Source organism: Populus trichocarpa, chromosome 4 (assembly GCF_000002775.5).
Source record: "Populus trichocarpa isolate Nisqually-1 chromosome 4, P.trichocarpa_v4.1, whole genome shotgun sequence".
NCBI classification, from domain to species: Eukaryota; Viridiplantae; Streptophyta; class Magnoliopsida; order Malpighiales; family Salicaceae; genus Populus; species Populus trichocarpa.
The window spans coordinates 58,407-84,970 of record NC_037288.2 but is presented as its reverse complement, the minus strand read 5'-3'; the positions used below and the strand labels follow the sequence as shown (position 1 = coordinate 84,970).

The 26,564-nt window shown below is 37.1% G+C and overlaps 4 protein-coding genes across 4 annotated transcripts; 2 read left to right on the top strand and 2 right to left on the bottom strand.

Moving 5' to 3' along the window:
- The first annotated feature begins 7,993 nt into the window (after positions 1–7,993).
- On the top strand, positions 7,994–9,603 carry LOC18097312 (F-box protein At3g07870). The gene has a single exon (XM_024598830.2). The coding sequence runs from the start codon at positions 7,994–7,996 to the stop codon at positions 9,221–9,223; it is 1,230 nt and encodes a 409-aa protein (XP_024454598.2). The 3' UTR covers positions 9,224–9,603.
- A 396-nt stretch (positions 9,604–9,999) lies between these two features.
- Positions 10,000–11,359, bottom strand: LOC127905249 (guanine nucleotide exchange factor SPIKE 1-like). Its single transcript, XM_052452564.1, has 2 exons — positions 10,658–11,359; positions 10,000–10,490 (listed from the first exon to the last, which is right to left on the bottom strand). The coding sequence occupies exons 1-2, from the start codon at positions 10,778–10,780 to the stop codon at positions 10,230–10,232; spliced, it is 384 nt and encodes a 127-aa protein (XP_052308524.1). The 5' UTR covers positions 10,781–11,359; the 3' UTR covers positions 10,000–10,229.
- Positions 11,360–17,689: 6,330 nt separating this feature from the next.
- Positions 17,690–21,383, top strand: LOC18097310 (RCC1 domain-containing protein RUG3, mitochondrial). The gene is made up of 6 exons (XM_006383757.3): positions 17,690–18,363; positions 18,495–18,634; positions 18,911–19,105; positions 19,952–20,080; positions 20,211–20,366; positions 20,816–21,383. Exons 1-6 carry the CDS (start codon positions 17,831–17,833, stop codon positions 21,004–21,006), a joined length of 1,344 nt encoding a protein of 447 aa, XP_006383819.3. The 5' UTR covers positions 17,690–17,830; the 3' UTR covers positions 21,007–21,383.
- A 3,947-nt stretch (positions 21,384–25,330) lies between these two features.
- On the bottom strand, positions 25,331–26,115 carry LOC18097308 (kunitz type trypsin inhibitor 111). The gene has a single exon (XM_006383755.3). The coding sequence runs from the start codon at positions 26,036–26,038 to the stop codon at positions 25,439–25,441; it is 600 nt and encodes a 199-aa protein (XP_006383817.2). The 5' UTR covers positions 26,039–26,115; the 3' UTR covers positions 25,331–25,438.
- Between the last annotated feature and the right edge of the window lie 449 nt (positions 26,116–26,564).

The following is a 26,564-nucleotide window of genomic DNA, read 5'->3' as shown; positions in this document are numbered from 1 at the left end:
AGCTTGGTGAAAATGGTAGCATGCTTTAATTGGTCCAATAAGTCATCAATACGTGGAATAGGGTATCAGTTCTTGATAGTAATTTTGTTAAGAGCTCTGTAATCTATGCACATGCACCAACCTCCATCTTTCTTCGGCACAAGCACAATTGGTGAGCCGCAATGAGAGCTGCTTGGTTTAATGACACCTGTGTCCAATAATTCAGTTACCTGCCGCTTGATCTCTTCATTCTCCATTACTAAATTGCGATACATACGAAGATTAGGTAATGTGGAGTCGGAGATGAGTTGGATTTCATGCTCTACTGCTCGCTTTGGAGGAAGTCCTCCTACTTCTATAAACAAATTAGTATACTTGCCAAGTAATTCATTCAGCTTGCTATCCAGTGCTCTACATGATAATGTTATGCTTGAAGCTTTTACCTCATTTTCTACTGGTCGGATCATCATTAAGACAAACTTTTGAGAAGCATTTATCATTCTTCTTGCCTGGTAGGCAGTTACTAAGTCCACCTTTTGGCATGCTCGATCTTTGTTGACAATGTAATTCTTCCCATCTTTTTCAAGTTGGTACTGTTGAGCACGTCGGTGGTAGATAACATCTCGCTCCCACAAATATGGACTGCCGAAAATCACTTGGCAAATATCTAAAGGTACCACTTCACAAGTTACCTCATCAATGTATTGATTAGTGATGGCAAAGTGGAATTTGCACTGACGATCAATCTTGAGTTCCACGTCCTTCTGTATCCATCCAAGTGGGTATGGTCGTAGATGTGGAATTGTTTCAAGTCCTAATTTTTGAACCAAGCTTGCTGAGATCAAATTCTTTTGACTACCGATGTCAACGATTGCTTCAATGATTTCGTGTTTTACTTGAATTCGTAGTGTAAATAGCTCCTCTTTCTCGTTGGATACGGTCAGCAGATTTGAGGTTGTCTCCTTCGACATTGCCATCAAAGACAAACTCATATCTGCCTTTTTGACCTGTCCAAGTTCAATGTGATCATCAAAAATTGTTGTTGTCATTGTGCATTTGCCTTTGTCGTCCTTTTTCCATTTTGTGGAAAAAAGTTCAGGATGTAACTTCCAGCATTCCCTCTTCTCACGCCCTGAAATTTTGCAATGCTCACAAAATTTAGTAGATTTGGAAAAAGACGATGAGATACCTTTTTGGGTGTACTTCTTAGAGTTTTGGTTGCCACCATTCTTCTCTTTGCCATTGTCTGTAGTACGTTGCCTGCTAGGTTTGTTCTTCTGTTCTATGGCCATAGCAATGCTACTGGCATTGGAGACACTAGTAGCCTGGTATAAGCGTAATTCATTCTGGATTTGTTGATACAAGCCAGCCACAAACTTGGTGAAAACATCTTCGTTGTCAAGGCCAATTCCTAGTGTTACTGCTAGTCGATGGAACTCTGTAGTGTATTTTTGTACTGTTTGATTCTGTCTCTGCCTTAGATTGTGCCAACGCAACCATCGGTCTTGAGAGTACCCCATTGGGTAGAATTCTTGGCGTAAAAGTTGAGTAAATTCCTTCCAGCTTATCTCTCTATCATCGTTGGTCTTCAAGAATGCATTCCACCAAGCCAATACATGGCTAGTTAATTTCAATCGTGCGAATGCAACTTTCTCGCCACTACTGAATCCATAGAGCGTGAAATAGGTCTCCAACTGATCCACCCAAGAGTCCAACTTCTCTGCATCTATGGTGCCATCAAATGTTGGAATGTCTATCCTGGCTTCAACTTTGAAAGGTTGAGGCCGTGCTCCTGTGACTAATAGGGAGTTGGCATCATTATGAGTCTTATCCCTTTCAGTCGTCAAACGAGCTCGTGGAGGAGAAATCCCGTCACCAACAGTCATCAGTCCTAGGGACGACGATGATGACGGTTGAGCTTGAATCCATTTTAGAACGGTCTCTAGTTGCATGGTCAGCATATCAACCTTATCTGAAAGGTCAGACTGATTTGGTGTAACTTCTTCTTCAACTGACATGCTTGATGATGTTCCAGCCTTCCTTGTTGATTGTCGATGGAGCTGCAGAACAGAGAAAGACTCACCGATTGTCTGATATCCAGACTTAGTCAGCACCATCAACCAGAAGTTTTGCCACAGTGAGGAACGATTGCTCTGATACCAAATTTGATCCGTTCAATGAACTATAGTTAGAAGGAAAAATACTAAAGCAGAATGTAATTGCATAACAGAAGAGTTTTTATTATTTTCCTTCTAATAACTCCCCAATTACATCCCACTCCACTCCTATATATATATATATATATATATATATATAGATTCCAGTTTACAATAGTGGGCAAGTCCTACAAATCAGGTTGACCAATTCCTATGGAACTAGTCTTTCTCCACTATATGGAGGAAGTGAGATACTAACTAAACTGACAGCTAGTCTCCTGCTGAAAATCTTCTTTAGTGGGACTATTTTTTTCTGCATGGCCAATCCAGGTGTCAACCAACGATCATCCCAGATCACCGTGGTAGGCCACGGGTAAGAGTTTATGCAAGTGGGGTTATGTTCGACATCTTTTTGATGCTTTCGGAGAAAGGGGGAGAGAAAAGCAGGGGAGAAAAATTCTTCTTCTTCCCCTGCCTCGTGCGTCCAGGGAAAGAAGAAGACCCATAATGCCGTTCAAAATGGCACCGTTGGGTATTTTTTGTTTTTGAAACATGGATGAAACAGCGCCGTTTTGGACAAAATGCGTTGTTTCATTTAAAAGAAATGGCGCCAAAAACATGTCAGCATCCAAATCAGTCCTCAATTTGTGATTTATTCAATCTAGTCCTCAATTGCAATTTTTATTTTAAAAATCAATTCAACTACATCCCTGCCAAATTCAATTGCCGGCCCTGAAGTTGGCCACCTTTTTCACATTGATCCTTGGTCTCGAATTTATGCAATTGAACCCTTAATTGATCAATAAAGTTCTAATTTCTTCAATTTAGTCCCTAATTCGGTCAATTACCGCCCCTCTATTTACGCGTGTTTTTCAGTTTGGTCCTTGGTTTCGGGTTTCTTCAATTAAGTCCCTAATTGGCCATCAAACTTCAATATTTATGCAATTAAGCCCCTGATTTGACCAAATTAACTTCAAAAATTATAATTTGACCCAGAACTTTAATTTCTTCCAATTAAAGCCCAAATTGACTTCAAAATTAATTTTTCTTGCAATCAAACCCTCCATAAATTTGATTAAACCTTCAATAAAATTTAATTGAGTCCATAAACATCTGATTTTGGACTTTTCTTCCTCAAATTGAATTTTCTTTGTCAATCAGGCTCTCATCAGTCAACGATATACTGTCAAATTTTAATATTTATATTTTTAAACGTCCTCAACCAATTTTTAGTTATTTCTGGGCGTTTTGGCATCCTCTTCTCATTGTTATTATTTTTTGAATTTTTTTTGTTTTTTAGTCCGAATATATATTTTTGATTTTTTTGGAAGAAAAAATTGAATTTGGGGAATAACCCAAAAATGAGTTATGACACCTACGAAGCTACCTATTGGTTAAGCTCCCTAAGGTGACTTTGAGGGACATTATCGAAAACTTTTCATACGACTATGTCGGATCGATTTGTTGAAACCTGTAATAGCTTGTATAAATGGACCAAAAGCTAAAGGAAATGCAGAGCTGCTAAAAAAAAACTTGCATTAACCCTGCATAAACATAGAAGACTCTATAAAACTCGCTTAATTAAACAAGGCCAGGTTATAGTTTTTTTTAGCTAAAAAATAAAATGAAATAGAGGGAAGCACACATAGAAACATAATAGACAAAAGTGATTTGTTGAAAAATGATATGTTTGATTGAACATCACTAAAGAAACAAAGCATTTGCACAAACATAAAATGACATAACTTAAAACATCTCATAAAAATGTTAGATTGAACATTATCAAAGAAACAAAAAATTTATACAAACATGATTGATATAACCTAAAACATCACATAACAGGTTTGTAGGCAAACAATGAACATAAAAAAAAAAACACTAAGAAAATCATGTGATTGAATAGAATTTGGTGGCACCCCTCCATGTTTAATAGCCATAACAACTGTCACTAGCCACAATAATGATTGTTATAGTCACTCCCAACATTGTTTTATTGGGCAATCCAACAAAGAATAAACATGTAGTGGCTATTAAAGTTGTAGCAGGCTAGTGCTAAAAGCAGAACAAAGAAATAACAACAAAAAAAGGCCAAGCCATTAAAAGGATGTGAGAAATCCAAGGAAGGCAACTCAAACAATCTAATTTCTTATTTGTTCCTCATCAATTTCAGATCAAAACCATCACAACCACACATATGCTAACAATTTAAAATTAAAAGAATTAGACATTCAAAACTGCTAAATCCGTAGAAGCCTAACACGTTGAGAAAAGCAATAAACATCAACAAGCAATGACAAAGCCATTCAAAGTGCAAAACACTGCAAGAAATGCAATAAAGACCATTTAAGTTTCAAATTATTTCCTTCCTAACTCCAGCCTGGAATGTGCAAGAAAAATAATCCAAAAAACTAACCATCAAAATAACTTAAAAAAAGCTTAGCATGCATGAAAAGAAATATCAAGGACCATGTCCTTTATTTATATCCATAACCCCCCGTATTTCTTTCACAAAGCCTAGCCTAGGAATGTGTTTGAAAAACATGAATACCTAACCAAAAGCTGAAAAGAGTATATAGATCTAAAAGACAACACAACACCCAATAACCTTTAAAAAACCAAAAACAAAACTCATGCAAGTCCATAAAGTTGAGATCATAGGATAACAAAAAAACAAGCCCAAAAAATGCAGAGGCAAACAAAAATTTGAGAGCAATCATAGTTACTAAAACAAAAACCAGCAACCCTACATGACAATCCTTGCCAATTAAAAACACAACATAGATCAAAACAAAATCCTCAAAACAATGATAAAATAAACTAAAACTCTAAAAAAAAAAAGTTAATATAGAGTTGGAACCATTCTAGAAACCAACTAAACATGGAAAAAAAATTAAAGGACAACCAATGTATTTTACGCAAGCAACATATTCAAATCAGAATGGACATGCAACAAGTAACTAAATAGAAATCTCTCAACCTAACCATAAACAAAAAAATCAGGAAAAAAGTAAGCATTGCAGTCACTGGAAAACAAGAGGACATATAATGACCAAGCTAACAAAACGAATATCAAACACATTATAAACTAGCCAGCTAAGTGATGAGGTCTATGCGAAGTAATAACAGAATGACCTTTCAAGTGCTGAACCTGCCCCAACAGCAGAACAAAAAACCCTCAACACTAGCAGATCCAAGACGCAAGCTAAAATAAAAATGTCAAAACAATAAACTTCTAAGACAACAACATGCCATGCGCAAAAGATACCACAAAACCAAACAAACAATGACCCAATAACCTAAGATATTGGCTAAAACAACCCATAATGTTTTTTTTTTTTGAAAATAAGCAAACACAAAACAATTGAAACCAAAAAGATAAGAGAAACAACCCCTAAAACATAGCAAACAAAAGCAGTTGCTAGGAACTCCAAGAGGGATGTCCAATCCAAGAACAATAAAATGTTCCCCAACCACAAAACGACCTCTAAGCTTAGAAAAAAAATCAAAACAAATAAAATAGAACCATAACAAAGCAACAACCAATGTAAATACACAAGCAACTAACCTGGTCAGCAAAGATATCCTTGCCCAAAAAAGCACTGCAACAACCACCACAACTCAAACACACCCTACGATAAACCGTAAAACAAATAAGTAACCAAGACAACATCAACAACCTTAAACAACTCCTAAAACATGGCTAACGAAGGCAGTCACATATCTCAAACTACCTAAAATGAAAATGACCCACCCAGTCCAGACAACCATATCTTTGGAAAAAGTCTCAGAGAATTAGAGCCGTGGGAAACTGATGACTTTTTAAGTGATGAACTTGCCACAGTAGCAGACCCAAAAACCCCCAACACTAGCAGATCCAAGACACAAGCTGAAATAAAAAAAATCCAAGACAACAATATGCCATATACAAGAGATATCACAAAATCAACCAAATAATGATTAAATAACTTGAGACACTAGTTAAAAAAATCCATTAATTTTTTTTAAAAAACAAACACAAAGCAATCAAAACCAGAAAGATAAGGAAAACAACACCAAAAACATAGCAATCAAAGGCTGCCAGGAACTCTATGGGGCTTGCCTAATCCCAGAACAATAAACATGCTCCTTAATCACAAAACAACCTCCAAGTTTTAAAAAAACAAAACGAATCAAACAAAAGCACAACAAAGCAACTATTAATGCAAATACACAGGCAACAAAACATAGTCAGTAAAGAGACCTTTACCCAAAGAAGCACTGCAGCAACCACTAGAGCCCAAACACACCCCACGACAAACTGCAAAACAGATAAACACCCAAAACAACATCAACAACCTTCAAGAATACAACCAGATCACAGAGATGCTAACAGCCTAAAACCCCAAACTCCCTAGAACAAAAATAACCCTCCCGACCCAAACAACTAGAGCTCTGGAAAATGTTCCAGGAAACAAAATAATTGTTTCCACTGAAATATACAAAGACTGCGTGACTCTTTAAGATAAAGAAGAAAGCAATTCCCTTTTAAACCATACAAGAACAAAAAAAAATGACTGCCCTAACCAACCCCGGTAGCCAAATCCAATTGAGATCCCTATAATCAAGCAAAATCTAAAAGAAAGAAGTGAAAGAATCAATTAAGCAAAATGATAGTTAGCTTAACTGCCAAGAAAGAAGCCAAACAACAACCCATCAAGCCTCAAAGACCAAAAGAAAACATAGACATCCCGTGCAAAACCAACCAAAATCAAATCCTATTGCACCAGCCATACACTACCTCAACAATCACTAAGCAACCGAGTACATTGCGGGTAAGGCTTGCATTTAATGCCCAACCCTTCCACACTCAACAAATCAGAAGAATGACAGCCCACCAAACACCCGTTGATTAGCCACAAACCAGCATTCGAAGCCAAACCAAAAGCCCACAAATGAACCAGATCCATCAAGCCAAGACAACACCCCCCATTATACAGAGCCACCAGCATACCAAACCTCCCCTCCATACTCAACAAACTAGAAGAATGACAGTACACCAAACACCCGTTGACCAGCTACAAACCAGCAACCAGAGCCAAGCCAAAACCCCCAAGCGCCCAGATCCATCCATTAAGCCAAGACAGCTCCTCCCCTACACAGAGCCACCAACGCATTTAGCCTCAAAGAGAGCGTTTGGAAACGCAGGCCAACCCGCGTTTCCAAAAAATTCAAAATTTGTTTTTTGCTAAAAATTAATTTTTTTGTATTTTTTGAATTGTTTTAATATGTTGATCTCAAAAATAATTTTTAAAAGATGAAAAAACATCATTTTAATGCATTTCAGAATGAAAAGCAACCACAACCACACTCTCAAACAGGCCAAATTTGCTCCCAAGGCCACAGATACACCCACAACTGATAGCTAACTGACCGAAACCCCCCCCCCCCTCGCCTATCTTGTGGGAGATCCCTAGTAAACCCAACTCTATACGAGAAACGAACCTCCTCACATGAGAAGAATTGTTATAGTCCACAATACTGCTTGCCCTTAGAACCCACAGTAAATATCTTAGGGCTTTTTTTTTTTTTTTGTAATCAGTGCACTCCCTAATTTCTCTTCTCTCTCTTTTAGCAGGAATAATGAACTTAATTTATGTTTAATAATATTCCTACTTGCCAATAATGGTTAATATTTTCTTATAAGATAAAATGTTAGTCCAATACCTATTTACTCCACATTGTTCTCGCTAAGTTACATCTCTCTCCTCTCAAAAAGGAAAAATTATCTTCTTTGTTCTTCAATGAGTCGCTTGCATGGAGTGGGACAATATAAATCTGACGTGAAAGCCCTGCTACAGCCCTGCTACCTAGCTAGCACCATGACAAGAAAGCCCAGCAAAGCTTTCTTGTTCGCTAAAGAACGACGTAGTAAAAAAAGAAGAAATATTTCCAGGCCAGGAGGGATAGGAAAACTTTCAAAGAACGACCTCATCAATATTTTATCGCGACTCACCGCCAAAACTATTTTGACATGCTGCAGCGTTTGCAAAAGCTGGCGCACTTTAATCTCTGACCCGGAATTCGCTAATCGCCACTTTGAAAGAGACCATGATCAGGAGGAGGTTGTGCTTCGTCCAGATGGTCCTGGATCCCTCTCAAGAACCCTCATCTTGATTGATCTTGATCGGTTAAAGCCTTATGCACAGTTTTCTCTCCCCCTAAATGATCAGCTTCCTTTTTCTGGGATTGAAGTTGTGAATTCATGCAATGGCCTGCTGTACTTGTCCAGTTACCTTGACAAGAACCCAGTTCTTGTATGCAACCCAATTACGAGAGAGTACATCAACATTCCAGCAACTCACACAGATCATCAGCAAGAAAGGCTGCAGGCCGTGGCTTCTGGGCTTGGCTTTAGTCTAAAGAGTAATCAGTATAAGTTGCTGAGGATATTTGATGTGGGATATGGTCATGGTTTTGATAATCTACGGTCACATGGAAGGCAGGCTGAGATATACACCCTTGGCAAAGGATCATGGAGAGTGATCGATCAATTTCCCCCACGAATCCCACACTCTTTCTTGTTTGGAACTTATTTGAAAGGAACTATTTCTTGGGCTTGCGCTAACGATATTAATGATAAATTTGATTTCATAATTTCTTTCAACTTTGACAAGGAGCAGTTCGAATTTGTTTCGCTGCCTCCTTACTCTGCTGCAAATCACAAGGGTATAAGTGATTTAAGAATGCAAGGACTTGGAGGGTGTATCAGTGTATGCGACTTTTCTTGTGCTGAGTATTTCGACATTTGGCTCCTGAAAGATTTTGGGGGCAAGAAGAAAATCTGGAGCAAAGATTATCGTATTCATATGTTGCATGGAAAGGTTCATCAGCCTATAAGAATTCTGAATAATGAGGAGATTTTGATGATTCAAGGTTTGAACGCCATGGTTTCTTACAATCACTTGCGTATGAAACTCAGGCGTCATAAAATTTGTGGGATTCAATCACATTTTGGAGCAAGTATTCACATTCCTAGTTTTGTTTCGCTCAAGGATATAGTAGGAGGCGATGAGGTGGAGGTGCTAATTGTCAAGGTAAAATGCATGTGAATCCTCAAGCTTCTAAACACCACAGAACCTTCGGTTTCTGTTCCGCGTCAGGTTCTATCAATGACTGGAAGCAGTTTCACTTCTTCATTCATTAAGAAAAGAAACATCCCTTTCTAACTTTCATCGGGCAAAACGAACAATGTCAATCATTGTTTATTCAAACTTAGTTTTGTTATTCATTGCACTCCACAATGATTTTTCTTTCATTTCAGTCACAGAACTTTATTTCTCTTATAATTTCATCCTCCCAAGTTATATTACCAAGCAGCTTTTTCTTCACCCCCCTGTCTTGTATACTAACTTGGAATCCAAGGAAATAAAAAGGAGAAGCAGCGAGCAAATAATAAAATAAAAAAAATTGACCCAGGGGCAGGGTACTTTCCTCGCTACCACATGCAGATAAACTTATTCAGAGATTCCTTGATTGGTGATTTCGGCCACAGCATGCTAATTCGGAAGTCTAATATAGAACAGAAAGCATTCTGTGGAAAACATTTTTCATGTTCTGTAAAAGGCAGGGTTCAATTATAAAAAAAAAAGAAAGAAAGAAAGAAAGAAAAATCATAAATGCCTTCAAGGCATTGCAGATTTAGTTGCCTTTGGAACCTAACAAATGCAGTAGTAATTAAAACTTTAAATGATTCAAAATTGCGTCAAAATTAGTGAACTTGTAAACTCACAACATGATGCAACAATGTGTTTTATGGAGAAGAAAAAGGTCGATCGATAAACCCTCAGGCTCTAGTGCAATAAAAGAATACAAGACCATGGGTATATTGACAGACCAGAACAGCAAGCTGTCACTCATGCTATAGCAATTAGCATGTGCTAGGCACCTTTTGAATTAGCAAGTAGACCAAGTACAAAAGAGAGTGTTTTGGTTAACTGAACACATTGTTTATATGTTCGAGCCATGAACTATTTGCACAAAATATCACTAATGATATATGAACAGGATGCCTTGCAAGCAATGAAACAGATCATGCTACAGCAACAGCATCAGAGTTCAGCAAGAATGGCGGGGATGTAATGAGATAACACTGCAGTGAGGGACTGAAATCCATTCAAAAGCAGTAGTGCACCCGAATAGCACGAAATCTTGGCCTTCCTCTCCAATCAATCTAAAGTGTACCCGAATAGCACGCTTGCAAACGGCCATAAATTCAAGTAGTGCAGCGATGAGTTGCTGCAGTTCTTGCAAAGACAACCTTGCAGCAGGTTCACCTGACAGGAATGCCGTGCAGACACTCAAAACTCCACTGTTTACCTGTAACAATGCAGTCTGCCATCAGAAAAGAAAATTTTGCTTGGCCATGACAACAAATGTTTGAAAAACATGAAATTGGGCTTGATTTTGACCGAGCATCTATATATGTATCAATTTTGAATGGAAAATATAGAGGAACATCACAAACAAATCCAAAGGCAACTCACTTGAACTGCAACATTGCCTTGGAGAATTCTCTGCAAACTTTGGAGACGTGGAAGTTGATCACCTTCAGAGCTGCGGGGCTCCTCGAGCTCATTTTGTAAGGCAGCTGTGCGAGTTTCAATCATTCCAATTGCATTCTCGACAGGTGAGAACTCAAGAGATTCAGATTTTATTACCAAAAGCCTGTTCACCAGAGCAGGGAATGAGCCTTCAGTCTGAAGAACAGACCAGACCTCCTCTTCCACTGATCTTCCAATCTGCCTTGGGTTTTACCATTTTTTGTAATTGGAGTGTCAAACAAGAAGTGGTCAAATATGTGTGCACGTGCACGGACAGTTCCTGTGGAAAGAGAAAAGATTCTTTCTCATTTGCTTCCTAAATCTTCATCTTCCATGACTGGATTGACAGTGGTCATCTGCAGGTAGCAGATTCCAGGCTGCAGCTCATCTTCCTTCACTTGCCTAGAATCTGGGATAATATGCAGTGTGTGATTGCCATCCATATTAGACTCATAAATATGATTGAGTTTCTCCATTACATCACCTAGCTGTTACACATCACGGGCCTCTCAGTATACATATTCCTTCCTATCTAGTTTCCCAAATCTTTCACCATGGAATCCCACCCTTTAATATGTGGCATCAGTGAATGGAATCGGGCTTGATTCTTGCTCCAAAATTGACTCATAAAGAACTGGGAGCTCAAAAGGTGTCTTTTTTTTTTTTAAAAAAAAAAAGACGAATGATTTGTTAGAACAGAGAAAAGGACATAATAGAACAAGGATATAGCATCCTAAAAAGAGAGAACTCGAAAGAGAATGAGCCTTACAATCCTACTGAATATTTCGATAGACAAAAGGAACAAGATGATCTTCAAAAAATAGCAATGTGTAAAAACATTCCCCAAACACCAAAACCCCCCCTAAAGGGCCATAATTAATATAATAAAATATAATATTTATTTTACTTTATTGTACATGAGTTGTAAAATAAACCTGTATAATTTAGTTTTATTCAAATAACTTACTATAAATATATAATGATCTTTGTATAAGGTAAAAGGTTCGAAAAAATACCAAATTGAGTCAAAGCAACGAAGTTAATTTCATCTTCATAATATATTCATTACTTTAATGTTGTTGGTCTTTATATCTATCAAATATAAACATACAAAGTATATAAGAAACATTAGCTAAAACGAAGCATTATTTATGTTCGATAAACTTTGAAATAAAACAAAAAATAATAAAGAACTATTCTCACTAATCAACACAGGTTCTTTGTAAACTGAGGCGCATTGGAGTTGCTCAACCATAACTTTAACATTACACATTAGAGTTGGTTCACTAGGCTGCGAGTTATCAATATTTTTTTTAAAAAAATAATCAAATTCTTCTTATTTTGTTCATGGTTCAACCTAAAATCAAAACATATATCGTGAGAAAAAATTAATAATTTTGATGATTCTGCTAAAAACAAAACATAAAAAAAATCAAAGTATAATCAAAACAAACCAATAAAATATATCTAATTAATTAACAAAAAAACACTATAACAAGAATTCAAAAAATAATTGGTAAAATTAACAGATCTGAGAAAAAAATAAAACAAAAATGGAAGAATTATAAAAAAAAACCTCATCAAATTATTAACAATCTCAAAACAAAATAAAAATAGATTTTAAATTTAAGTTATCTTGTTTTGTTTGATGAAAAATAAATTAATTGATAGCTCTGCTTCAATCTTTTCGTTGAAAATTTTTACTTATGACTTATATTTATATTTTGTTTTTGACCGGCTGCAGAATTTATTGCGCAAAGTAATGATTTTATATTTACAGGATTTATATTAGGGCTACGTAAATTAATTTTAAAAAAATCAAATTAAAAAATCACACTTAATTACAGTAAAAAAACTCATATTTGTAGAATAAAAAACCTCCTCCACACTTAATTACCTAATAAAATATATATATATATATATATATATATATATATATATATATTACAGGGACGGAATATTTTAGGGGGGGCCCGGCCCCTACCCCTGCTTGCCCCCTTCCTTCCGCCCCTGCCCCCACCCCAAGGTAGTACACAGTTGGAAAGCTAGGAAAGCCATTATTTATTATAAGAAATGCTTTGAATGGGAATGTTATCCACATATTCTACAGCCCCGCATCATACAAGTATTCAAGATCACAGCAAAATAGCACAACACCTACATTCTCTAGAAAATTTTACAACCCTTCCCCTATTATTTATGTGTTAATGATGTGTCACTCTAATGCTCTTTTCTTCCTTGTCTCAACTTTGAGCTTAATATGGAAAATAAGCAGCAATTTTTTAAAAAAATATATATAAAAGCACATGGAAGAGAAGCAGCAAAAATGTAAATCAATCAAAAAATATTGAATACAACAAGAATCAAATACGAACAAATTCAAACATTTGCACTGGTTAAGGGTAAAAGAAACACGAATACTACAGAAAACAGGCACAACTAGGTTCCTTAGAGATACTGGAAATGAAAGATTTGAGAGAACACTACAAATGAAGTGGTATATTTACTGGAAAGAACGTTTATAGGCACCTGAAGCGAGAGAGTGTTCATAAATAATTTATACACAGATAAAGTGAAAGAAATCAATATAAATGAATTACATCTCAACCACACCTGAAGCGAGTCCTCGGTATAGCTTTCCTTAACTTTATTTAAATTTGATATTTCAACCACAACAGAGATTCCGCTTGAATAACCCAACTTTCCATCCAATGTGATCTTTGCTGCAGGCTCAAAAACACCGTCATGGGAGCTTGAGCCAGATACACTTGGAGCAAGAGCAGCCCCCCTAGAAATTACAGCAATACTGTTATCAAATAACGGAACAATAGCCCAGGCAAAGGATTCTTTGTAAGGCATAATAAGAGACCAGATCTGCATTTTCTGCTTCTCTCTCTCACTCAAGCGCACCTATTCAGAAAGAGGGAAAACTATGTTATTCAAAAACAAAATTAAATAAGCACCACTCATCGGCAACTTATAAAGGATTGCATAGATGATTGAAAAATATGTTCCATGAATGTACAATTGATTAAGCATGTTTGAAGTGTAAGAACTAAAAAGCATAGAAAAAGGCCTTCAGAGGTAACAAGGTTAGTCCCACGAAAATGAAGAAACACTATAATGTAACTAGTGCGCCTGCTCTTTTTACATCCACCTCTTCATTCCTGCTTCTATTATTATATTACTCTTTTATTATCCCACTCTAAACCCTACTTCTCGTTCCTCCTTTTCATTCTCTTGATTATCGAGAAAACAATAACAGTTGACCTATTATATTGGGCACCTAGTAGCACAACAAATTAGAATCATAGTCAGCTGTTTATGCCTCAAACCAAAACAAATGCATTTCAGCCCACCTTTTCACCCAATGATGCCTCCACAACATGTCAAATCCTATCAACAACCACTGTTAACTTTCTTTTATCTGGTCACAGAAAAAATTGAAACAAATTTTCAAGCTTCGATCTTTTATGCCACTTTTGAGGCCCCATATATTATCTGGTAGTTCATTCACAAATGAAAAGGGAAATATTGTTGAAAAGATTGTGGCTTGTAAGCAACTTGCTAACAAGGAAACGACATTGTCATTGATAGTATATGTTACATACTCTTGTAATTTGGGAGGAGGTTAACGGGTTCTGTGAGACATTCTTCTTGGAACTTCATCATCTTGAATAACAAGGGCTTTTATAATTGGCTGAAGAACATAAAGTGCTGGACATGCACCCGGAAGATCCTCAGCAGTGGTGGAAGGAGATTGATCAAAAACGGGCTAGACTCTAACTTTAGGAACTACTTGTGGCAGAGAACATATATTCTGATCATAATAACTGGAACTAGGCAGCGGAAACAAGTTAAAATCATCCTCTTCTTGACATGTGGCAGGGTAATAAGAAGTATTTTCGGTAAATAAAATATCTTTTGATACATATATTTTTTTTTATAAGGGATCATAACATCTATATCCCTTTGTGTTTGAGAATACCCTAAGAAAATACATTTGACAGCTCTGGAATCAAACTTGTCCCGTTTTGATGAGGGTAAGTGCACAAAACATGAACATTCAAATACCTTTAGATGTGCCAATTTGGGACTTGTAATCTGCAAAACTTCAAGAGGAGATTTAAAATCTAACACGCGAATGGGTAAGCGATTTATGAGATAGTCAACTGTAAGAACACCATATGACCAAAGCCTTTTTGAAACGTGTATTTGTAACATTATAGCACGGGTTTTTTCAAGCACATCATGATTTTTCCATTCAGAGACTCCATTTTGTTATTGTGTACCAACACAACTAGTCTGATACAATATACCATTAGAACATAAATAATGTGTCATGTTTTGGACATGTATTCTGAGCCATTATTTGATTGGAATATTTTAAGATGACTAGAAAATTAATTTGTAATTAACGTATGAAAATCCTGAAAACAGGAAAATACATCACTCTTAAACTTTAATAAATACACCCATGTGACTCTAGAAAAATCATCAATAAAGGTTACAAAATATTTATAACCATCAAGTAAGGTTACAAAATATTTATAACCATCAAGTGACGTATCGAAAGGTCTCCATGCATTTAAGTGTATAAGTTCAAATACATGAGTTACACGTGTAGTAGAATTATTGAACGAAAACTTGGATGATTTGGAAAAATAACAAATCTCACATTCAAGAGATTTCAAGATGGAAACTGAATTTATTTTGCCAAGTACAGAATCTGAAGGATGTCCTAAATGACGATGCCAAATTACAAAATGAACTCGGGAACAGTGCTGGAAATTTCTGGGTCACAGGAACAATGACGGCGCGTTTGATCCACTCGTCACCACCACTGGCGGCGCATGGGTTCACAAGCCGCCGTGAGAAAAAAAGGGAAACATGAGGGATATGGATTGGCTTCTTCCCCTCTTCCCTCCTACACAGGCAATGACACCCGCCGTCACCTGCAAAAGAAGATATCAACATAAACATTTTGATTTGTTTTCCTTTTTTAGATTTGTTTTTGTTTTGTTTTCTCAGTCTGTTGTTCTTTCCTTCTTCTTCCGGTGGCAGATCTGCTGTGGAACGTGGAGTGACTCCCCGACGACTCACACAGTTAGAGACCTGTTGGATTGGGTAGATCACCGACCCCTCTTTCTTCTTTGGTTGGCGGTGAGGCAAGTAGAGGTCTAAGGAGAGGGAACAAACCATATTAAGCTTCGGCTCCCTTCTCCTCTATTTCTCCTTGGGCTGGCGGTGAGGCAAGCAGAGGACTGCTGTTGAGAGGGAAAAATGGACTCCTTTACCCTTTTTTTTCCAGTCTTGGCGAGTTGGTCGAAGATGGGGACGGGAGAGGAACGACTGAGAGAGGAGAGTGAGGAGGGCTACCTGTGGGGTTGATATTTCGCAGGGAAGATGGAGGATAATAGGGACGACTGAGAGAGGGAAGATCTGGTGAGTTTTTGGCAAAGGGAGGGGGGCGGCGGCTAGCTGAGAAAAGATGAAAAATTAGGTTTTTTAGGGTTCCTCTCCTTTTCAGATGCCCCCCCACAAATTTTCTCCGCCCTTGCCTCAAAATTTTCTTCCTTATTTATAGATAAAAATATCATTTTTTTCCAAATGCTTGGTAAAACATCTGTATTTTAATTTTTTTGAAAACGAGCAATATCAACGTTAATTCAATGAGGAAAATCAATAATTTTGAAAATAATACGTTAAAAGTCGAATGCGTTCAAAAGACTTTTGAAAATATTCTTTTGAGGCGATATTGAAAATGATAAAACGATGCAAATATATTAAGAATGTATTTTTTTGAGGTTTTCGTTGTTTTTTGTTTTTTTTGCTTTTTTTTTAATTTATCAACAAATTTGGGTAGAAAATTAGGTATTAACAAAGTTGATGAATATTATAGATCAAAAGGGAGAGGAGAGTGGTGTTGAGGAAATTGATGGGAGAAACAAACTGAATCCAAGAAGAAAAAGATTATGGAAGATTCTCATGAGTGACAGTTTCTTAACAAGAAGATGTCTATCTAGTTGTGAAAGCTTGAGAAGATCACTAAAGAGGAACATGCTTCTATTTACAAGAGTTTGATGAATGTTTGAGAGGATTATTTGATTGTTAATCATTTTTCTATTAAGAGTTAGTTGAAGTTTAAGGATATTCATTTTGTGCCAAAGAAAACTCAATTTAATTTGTTTGACACTGATACAAAGATGAACAAAATCAAGTTGATCTGGAAAGACTCAATAATCAATTTTTCGTGCCTTGATTCTTGAGGATAAGAATCTCGCAAAGGGAGAATATTGTTATAAACCTTGGTTGATTAGTGATAAGAGTTTCAAAAACAAGGCAACAACCAGCTAACCTTAGCTAATGGCTAGGGAGTTGGTTACATTTGCTATTTAGGAAGCAAGTATAAATTGTATAAATAAGAGAAGTTGTACAAAAACTAAGTAGACAATAAGATTCACGGACTCTTATCTCTCACTCCCTTAAGTTTCTTCTACTTTTTCCCTGAATTTCTTCTAAACATTAGTTTGTTAAGGAAGGAAGATCCTTAAGTGGGATCTTCAACAAAACCCATTTGGATTTGGAGGTTAAAAAAGATTGAAATTAGAAAGGCAAGCCGCCACTCATAGACAGGCGTTTTAACCTTCACACTTGATATGAGCCCTTATGCCAAATTTATGCAATACTTGAGCTTTTGCATTGATTCAGATTTGTTCTAAACATTTTGATTAGAAAGCCTGATTACCCTGAGTAAAAAATACATAAATTCTGTATTCATTGAGCTAAAATTATACATCAAGGCTTTTCATTTACACACTTGTTTGGGAGGAATTGATGAGGATTAACGAGCACGTTAAATAAAAAAAAGAGGGTGATATTGTTTAATTCTAATTATGTTTGAGATAAAATTAATAAAATGAACTAATGAAGAGGTTTGAGAATTAATTGACAGTGAGTCCATGTTTTGAAATTAATAAATTGGGTTTTCCCAATTATAAAATCCATCCATCTCTGTGCTTAAACCCCTTATCATTTCATTTGCGATCGCAGCCAGCAGCAAACAAGTGAGTGAATACATTAGAGTAGCGGGAGGAAAGTGAAGGTGATGATCTCATGACGAAGACGATGTTGCCTAGATGTCTTATTCGGCAACGCCTCACTCTCAACCGCCACTTCTCCTCCCTGTCCAACACAACCAAAGTGCCTGTCCTCTACAAGAGCCCGCAAATCAACGAATCAAACCACAACGATACCATAACTCTCCAGCTCTTTTCATGGGGCAGAGGCGCCTCTGGTCAACTTGGTGGCGGCATCGAAGAAATAAGGCTTTACCCAGCTCCAGTGGCCAACCTTCAGCTACCGCCTTCCTCCTTCACTCTTTCTCCAACCCCAGGCCAACTTGTTGACAATAACAACAAAAAGGGAGTGACTGAGGTGGGCATTTCTTGTGGGCTGTTCCATTCTGCAATTCTTGCTGATGGTCATTTTTGGATGTGGGGAAAAGGAGATGGAGGCCGTCTTGGCTTTGGACACGAGAATCCTGCTTTTCTACCTACTTTGAACCCTTTTTTGGATTCCGTTCGCTCTATTGCTTTGGGCGGCGTTCATTCTGCTGCAATCACTTCCCTTGGCCACATTTTTACCTGGTCATTACTGCACCCCTTCTATCTATTTCCTTCAATAGCAATATTTTTAAGAGACATTTCTTGTTGAAAAAGAAAGAAAGAAAAAGAATCAGTCTTTCTTGATATTGTTTTATTAAAAATAAAGTTTACAGGGGCTATGGCGGTTTCGGTGCATTGGGACACTCTGTTTATCATAGAGAACTCTTCCCTAGACTGGTGGAAGGCTCCTGGGATGGAAAGATACGCTGTATTTCCACTAGTGGCACACATACCGCTGCTGTCACTGAATCAGGTTATTCAATCTTTTCTTCATCTATGCAAACAAGTAGCAACCATTTGTACATCTCAGTTGCAATATCTGTATATTTATTGCTTGGAGGTAGATTTCCATGTACCTCTTACCTGTTTGCAAACTGCAACTGAAAATTTGCCTTTTATGCCGCATTGTTCTGTGTGTCTAACCCTGCAATGACCCCTTCTCTATCTAAATCCTAAAGCCGAGTATAAACATTAGTTCATGTTTGTCTTTTGCTTGCTCTCACACATCTGGTTCCTATTTTGGATACAGGGGAAGTTTATACTTGGGGTCGAGAGGAAGGGGATGGTCGATTGGGCCTCGGCCCTGGCCGGGGTCCAAATGAAGGGGGTGGACTTAGTATACCCTGCAAAGTAAAAACATTGCCCGTGCCTGTGGCTACTGTGTATTGTGGTGGATTTTTCACAATGGTGCTGACAGAGGAGGGGCAGATTTGGAACTGGGGAGGTAAGAATGATACTTTCGTTTGCAGGAAGTTCTCTTTCTTTTCTGTGCTACTGCTTGGATACAAGTATCTTTATTATTTTCCAAAATGCAGTGAAGGAGCTTTAATGAAGTAATATCATGTACTAATTGCCATTCAGTGTTTGAAGGACACTGTCTCATGAACTGTCCTTTTCCATCCAGGTTACTCAGGGATATATAAAATTTTCGTTTCTCACTGCTTCTACTTCATTCCATTTGTATTGTTGGGCTTCCTTGTGATGATGTGTTAACTTACACTAAATTAAATTATTTGCCATTCCATTTTTTTGTTGCCTATGTTGCACATGGCCAAGATTGCATAGGAGAATGCTCCACACATTTTTTTTCCTTTAGTACTACTTCAATGCTCTTACAAAGTATTTATTTATGTACTTTCCTGTTCTTGAAGTGTGTTTTAAAATCTTGGCTGTTAATAAACAATGTCACTTACTGTATTATGCACTTTCTTTGAAACGTTTGAGTGGAGTACAGAGTTTTATCTCTCGCAAAAGCACTGTATTTTAGGGGCACTGTTATAATATAAGGGTTTCATCTATGAATTTGTTATGTTAAATATGACTATATCTTAAAGAAAAACGAAGGTGAATGCTTCAATATTAGATGTAAGCTGTCTCTTCATGTGCATGATGCTATGGAATCTTTTTTATGCTTGACTTTGAAATAAAATTGTCAAGATCTTTTTTGAGCAGTTAACTGGTGTGACAGACGATGCTTTTTGTCATGTTTTTAAATTTGAGTGAACTTTCATTTTCTTCACTTTGCTAGCACAAAAACAACACATTTAAAGTGTCTTGCCCTTTTTCTCAGCAAACTCAAACTATGAGCTTGGAAGAGGTGATAAGGTCGGTGGTTGGAGACCGAAACCAATTCCTAGCCTTGAAGATGCTCGTATCATTCAGATAGCAGGTGGTGGATATCACTGTCTTGCCTTGACTGGTAAAGTGACACCAAAACTTAATGATTACAGCCACAACTGCAACTTTTTCTCTTTTTTCTTCTTTACCCTTGCCTCCTTTTAGATTGCATAGCATTTTCTACTATTTCTGATTCTTGATCATATTAGCAGATGAAGGTAAAGTACTTTCGTGGGGGTTTGGTGGACATGGTCAGCTGGGCCATTCTTCAATTCAAAGTCAGAAAATACCGGCAGTGATTGATGCTTTGGCTGATCAGTGTGTCATTTATATCGCCTGTGGAGGTTCATCTTCGGCAGCTATAACTGGTGAGTTGAGATATGATCTTAAAATGCATTTTCAGTACCTTTTTTTTAATGCAAGAGAAACTCTCCAATCCTACAATCTGGTTGATTCTACAAGGTTGCCACATACTCTCGCCACGAGTTGCCCCTCTGGTAAATCAAAAAGCTGATGGCATTATAATGCCAGGTGTTGATAATTTGTTGAATAAACATAATTTGATTTTTATGAAGTTTGGTATGGCCTCATATAGAATATAAGCCTACCCAGCAATTTGCTTGAACTTTTGAGCCAGTTGTTGATGGTGTCTGTCTTCATTTCTTGGTTGCTTTTCAATATCAGCATGCCACATGTTACCCCTGTTTGGCTAGATGCTCTTACTAATGTCAGCTGCATATTGTTTGGAGCGAGGCTTGGAATTGTCTTAACTTCGTATGTTTTTGTCTTTAAAAGTGCTGTTGTGGTTTCTGTGTAGATAAAGGGAAGCTGTACATGTGGGGAAATGCCAAAGATTCTCAATTGGGAATACCTGGCTTGCCTGAGGTTCAATCATGCCCAGTCGAAGTCAAGTTTCTAATGGAGGATGATGGATTGGGACAGCACAGTGTGCTTTCGGTTTCAGTTGGCGCATCTCATGCAATGTGTTTGGTTTTGAGGTCAAGTTAAAGTTGGTCTTGTTGTTTGGAGGCATGTCAACACAGAGATTTGTCAATCTTGGATATCTTGCAATATCAAGTAGGCTTGGAATTGATACAAATCTGAGGATGAACTAATTTGAGGATGATTAGCAAATGAAAAAAATAGTGCCATGACATTAAGAAGATTAGCTTGTATTGGATCTTCCAGATTCAAGAGGATGTTCTGCCTCTGTCCGTTGTCTGAAATCCTTGCATCACCTGATATGCTCATCTTTACTTCTCGTTGGTTATTCAAAGTCGTGCTTCCTTTGAAACTAACATGGTTCCTAATTACTATTGAATGAATGAGAAGGCTATGTATCAACTGAATTCTTTGGTTATGGAAGAGTTCACAATTTTATTGAAGTGGTGGCACAAATGCAAGGTACCTCCATCATCTCATGTAATTCTTGCTATCGTTCCATCATGCAAGCATGTTGTCACAGTAGAAAGCGTTATTTCTAGTGAGTTTTGAGGTGGCTTTCATAATTAACTAGCCGCAGCTAGAAATATCTTTTGGGTGATACCGACTTTGTGTTGTCTTTAGGCATGAGTAATTGCTCCATTTATGCGTTAGAGTCTGCCATGAGACCAATCCATGGAAATTCATTGTTGTTTAGTTGAAAATGGTGATAATCGGTCAGTCTGACAGTTGAAATCAATGTTGAAAATTTGTGATTCATTAAAAAAAAAATCGGGGAACAACTAAGTAGTTTGCTTGCCTAGAAATTTGTTGTAGTTGAAAATGGTGGGATGAGAAGTTCTGAACTATTTTCACAACTCGAACCTATCATGCGAGAACCACTACCCCACTGAGAGTAATTAACTGTGCATATCATTATAATATGCCTTTGATATCTAGACACAGATGATACTTCACAGTAGACCCATCCCTTTTTTGACGTACATCAATTCATTACCTGCAGAATCAGATCCTTGTTATTTTTAGATTCGTTTCTGGTAGTAGGATACGATCTCTGCTGAAGGAAAAACACTCATATAAACAATACATAAAGGATCTCTTTTTTCATGCGTGAACTACTGGTTCTTTGTGAGAAAAAAAGATGCCCAGAATGTTCTAAACTATGATATTACTAGAGTTGGACTGAATGGAGAGAAGATTTTGGGAGCGTTGTCTCTCTTTTGCTTTATAATCGATCCCATGAAGCTTTGAGCGTGCAACAATCAACTGTAAGCCATTTGAAGTTCCTCTTCTGATGCTAGACAAGGTGCTGATGTTCCCATATGTTGTAGCTGCATATTATCATGCCAAATCATGGGGATCATGCAGCTACTCATCAGTTGGCAGAAATCCCTCATGAGAATGATCCCCATAAATTTGTTAGTTCTGTATGGCTGGAAAGTTTGCAGCGGAAACTATTTCTTCCATGTTGCCCATTTCCCAAATTACTTGTTGATCATCAAAAAGCTTGTTTCTGCAGAGACTGTTCTGTAATATTTTTTCTCGAATTGTTTGCATATATTTTGTCTGTGCATCAATCCTCTAGAACAAAATATTCGTAAAAGTAAGGAGCTTTTTTTCTTCAAGACATAGAACTTGGAAATTTTGTGGGCCACTAGTGTTCAGTTTTTCTGTAATTTATTTGGATTTACCTCTAATTGCTCATCGAAGCTCCTCTGCGCTTGTATTTGCATCCTAATATTTAGAGTTTTCTGGTAAATAGGTCTTGGCCTGATGCTGCTCGCGTCAATAGGTATTTGACTTAGAGTTTTCTTGTCGATTGTTATCGGCCCATCGGAGCTCGAGTCTATAGGTATTTGCCTTGAAGTTCTTGGGTTGATAAATCTCAGCTCGACGATGCTTGGGTTGTAGGTATTTTTCTTGTTATTCTCGGCTTGGTAGGTAGTTGACTTGAAGCTCTCAAGTTGATAGGTCTCAGCTCGACAATGCTTGATTTCCTAGGCATTTGCTTTGTTCTCGGGTCGGTAAGTCTCAACTCGTCAGTGCTTGGGTTAATAGGTATTTGCCTTGGATTTCCTCGGGTTCGTAGGTCTCAGCCTGACGGTGCTCGATTCAATAGGTATTTGACTTTGAGATTGGCATGACTCGACCTGTTGATGCTTGTGTATGTAGGTATTTGCCTTGGATTTCTTGGGTTAGAAGGTATTGACGTGTCGAAGCTCAGGTCGGTTGGTATTTCCATTTGAGTCTAAAGGTCGGTAGGTCTCAACTCAATTGTGCTCGAGTTGTTAGGTATTTTCCTTGGAGTTTTTAGGTGGTAGTTGTTCGCCTATTGGTGCTCGGGTCTAAAGGTATTTGCCTTTGATTTCTTAGGTTGGTAAGTCTCGGCTTGTCGATGCTCGGGTTGGGTTGTATTTGCCTTGGATTTCTTGGGTCGGTAGGTCTCACCATGAAGGTGCTCACATCAGTAGGTATTTGTAAATCAAGGAAAATTTGTTATGATTAGAGATAAAAAAAAAAATCCTGTAAATTAGTTAAAATTCTAGGCAAGAATAAATATGAATCTGTATAAAAAAAAATATGGAGGGATTGGAGTTTTGATGAAAATAACATTTAGAATATAAAATGAATGACATTATTGAAATTATGGAGAGAAATCCTTATCCTTTTCCATTAAAAGCCGCCGGCCATTGTTAAGAGAGCGACTTAGAGAATTTTGTTATTTTCCTCCTTTATTGTTTTACTTACTTGAATCTATAGGGCTTTAGCCTCCCATATAAGCTGGTTATGTTTACTTCTTGTAATAGAGAATGAAAATTGTGAATCTTTTAGTAAAGCTGGTCTTGTAGCTGTTTCTTATCACTTTAATGCAAGACTAACCATTCTGTCACTCACGGACCAGTTTGGTTTGGTTTCCTTAGGGTTGGTTGCTTTTGGTTTCTTAGCTTAAAATGGGAACAAAGGGTTGGCTGCTTTTGGTCATTGCCATAACAAGTATAATTCCCCAGCGTTTTAACTTTAAAGCACGTGAAGGAGTTGAAGTGAGTAGTTTTGGATCTTCATAGCTTGTTTAGGGTCCTTGAGCTCATAAATAATACGATAGCTCATAGCATTTTTTACCAAAAATAAGAAAATAAAATTTGTTGCATGTATTTGTGTACTTTATAATAAGTTTATAAAGCCTAGTAAAACATGTCTCAAATTAAAAGGCTTATTGAATCAACATACACAAACCTTCAAAAACCAACTTGGTGTTCCCAAAACCTAAAAAAAAAAAAATTGTTATTCACCTCTAATATTTAAGATAAACGGACTTACATCAAACCTTTTCCTTAACTATTAAGAGTAGTAGTATATTCCTTAAACTTTTTATACAAATAAGGTTTTAAGTTTAATATTCACTGGTATTAAAATCAAGCTTATTAAAATATTATCATACCATTGACCTCTAATATTTTGAATATCAAGATTATGATGAGATAAAACAGAAGAAATCTGTTCCTTAAGAGTTAAAGCAATTGTATCTTTGATGTGCACCATATTCAAAAAATATTCTCGTATAAATCTATTTCTACCAATAAACCTAATAACAAAGGTCATTCGCTCTCTTTTGGATTCATGTTGAGCTTCATCAACAATTAAACAAAATTTTGCATCATCAATTTCATGACGAACTGAAGATTGAACATTTCTAGCAAAAACATGTGAAATTTATTTTTGAATATGATGTGATGTGTATTTAGTATTTTATGGAGTATTACCCAAAACAAAAGTACCAACTTGTTCATTGTATGATGTTAAAATTTCCACCATTTCAAGAAAATTACCCTGTTTTTTTTTCTTTTCATTATAGTCGTTCATCATATCTTCGAAAAGCACATACTTGATTATTTTAATTACATTATGTAGTATCAATGATATTCTAGCCTACCGAGGCTTGCAGCCTAGCGGCCTTGGCAGGATTTCCCTGCCTATGTATGCTGGGTTCGAGCTTTGCGTGTATGTCTGTCACCCCCGCGATGTCTTACCTGTCTACTGGGCTTGCAGGATGTTTAGTAGGCCCGAGGATTAGTCGTGGTGTGCGTAAGCTGACCCGGACACCCCGGATTATAAAAAAAAAAATACTCTAGCCTTATCCTTTCAAAACATTATTTTTATATTATCTTTAATTCTTTTTTATGATGAAGTTTATACCTTTTGATGATCACTTTAATAATACTAAAAATGACTTAGTCAGAAGGTAGCATAAAATTTTGATTCGTGCTTATATCATTAATATACATGTAAAATAAACTAATTAAATCAAAAGGATTTATAAAAATTATAATGCTAATATTGTGATATTAAGGCATCCATTATTATTTATTTCACAAAACAATACGCAGTGTAATGTTTTCAAGGCATCCGTTATTATTAATTTATTGCAGAAAAACAACACCCTTCTGTGACATTATTCCATTATATAATTATATGGAATGCCTATGGATGACATTAACATTTAGGCCCTGGTAAATACAAAAGGAAATGCAGGACCATCCAAGGCTAGCAATCTTTTGTCATCCTCTATCAAAATGCCAGCAGATCCACACCTTGGCCTAGCACAATTTGGACAGGATTCAGTAGGACACCATGAGAAATTGTAGACGCCTCCATTATTGTCAATCCTGAAGTATGATTTGTCTCCTGCTGTCACGATAAATCGCCTTCCTGTTTCTGGATCCTCCTCCCCTACCCTCCAGGCAGTAGACTGGATACAAATAGTTAATGCTTGGAATTGCACACTCAAGTCCCTGGATTCCCTGATGATGGTCTCTCCAGAAGTGTATGGAGTGAAGATGACTGAAGTGCCATTTGGTTCAGCACTTGCCAGGGGTTCCTGGCCAACGTAAAAAGGGCACCTAATTCCGTTCCGGTTGACTAAGGTTAAACCACCTGCAACATCAGTTATACCAGGAAGTATGTAGTATTCAACACCGGTTTCAAGAGGCTGACCGCTGGTGTCGAGCACTGGAGGGCTCTGGTCATCGGCTGGCTGAGCTAAACTACATATGGCCATGGTTAGCCAAACGAAGCTTAATGTAGTTCCGATACTTGTCATGGTTGTAAGTGTTCGCACAAGAAAAATCAGCTATAAGATCTATGTTTTGCTTAATTATACTTCTACAACATAGAAATAAGCGCAATATATAGGAAAATGCCGAGAGAAAAGTTCATGCTGTTGTTGTCTTATCCCTTTAATTACTACAATTACTTGCACCGTAAGGATGTGCAGCTCAGACTTCAGGCTGATTCCGTGTTTGAATAAGCTGCAAGATGGTTGTATAACCGTCCGATGTTGAAAATTTCAAGTCCTATGCAGGAAATTTGTCACCAGGATTGACTATTCAAGGACACCATTTGAGCAAGTTATCATTATCCAATACGTATGGCCAGCCCTTTTGGTACCTGTACTTGGGTTGGGTAGCTGCTAGAAGATATATAATTAATAACATGAAATTGTTCAAGTAAAAATTAACACGAAATTACTACGTCAATCCTATTTGCAATTCGCACTTTAATTGCCAGCATGTTGGAAACTCTGGTTATCACATCGCATCACATTCCAAGATAATCCAAGGTGCAGA

What these genes read in the sequence shown, in the direction of transcription:
- LOC18097312 (XM_024598830.2), top strand. Translation starts at nt 7,994, where the DNA reads ATGACAAGAAAGCCCAGCAAAGCTTTCTTGTTCGCTAAAGAACGACGT.
- LOC127905249 (XM_052452564.1), bottom strand. Translation starts at nt 10,780, where the DNA reads ATGATTGAAACTCGCACAGCTGCCTTACAAAATGAGCTCGAGGAGCCC. An exon ending in AAGGCAATGTTGCAGTTCAA is followed by an intron (nt 10,491 to 10,657) that starts GTGAGTTGCCTT and finishes GCATTGTTACAG; the next exon opens with GTAAACAGTGGAGTTTTGAG.
- LOC18097310 (XM_006383757.3), top strand. Translation starts at nt 17,831, where the DNA reads ATGACGAAGACGATGTTGCCTAGATGTCTTATTCGGCAACGCCTCACT. An exon ending in GCAGATTTGGAACTGGGGAG is followed by an intron (nt 19,106 to 19,951) that starts GTAAGAATGATA and finishes CCTTTTTCTCAG; the next exon opens with CAAACTCAAACTATGAGCTT. An exon ending in TCACTGTCTTGCCTTGACTG is followed by an intron (nt 20,081 to 20,210) that starts GTAAAGTGACAC and finishes TCATATTAGCAG; the next exon opens with ATGAAGGTAAAGTACTTTCG.
- LOC18097308 (XM_006383755.3), bottom strand. Translation starts at nt 26,038, where the DNA reads ATGACAAGTATCGGAACTACATTAAGCTTCGTTTGGCTAACCATGGCC.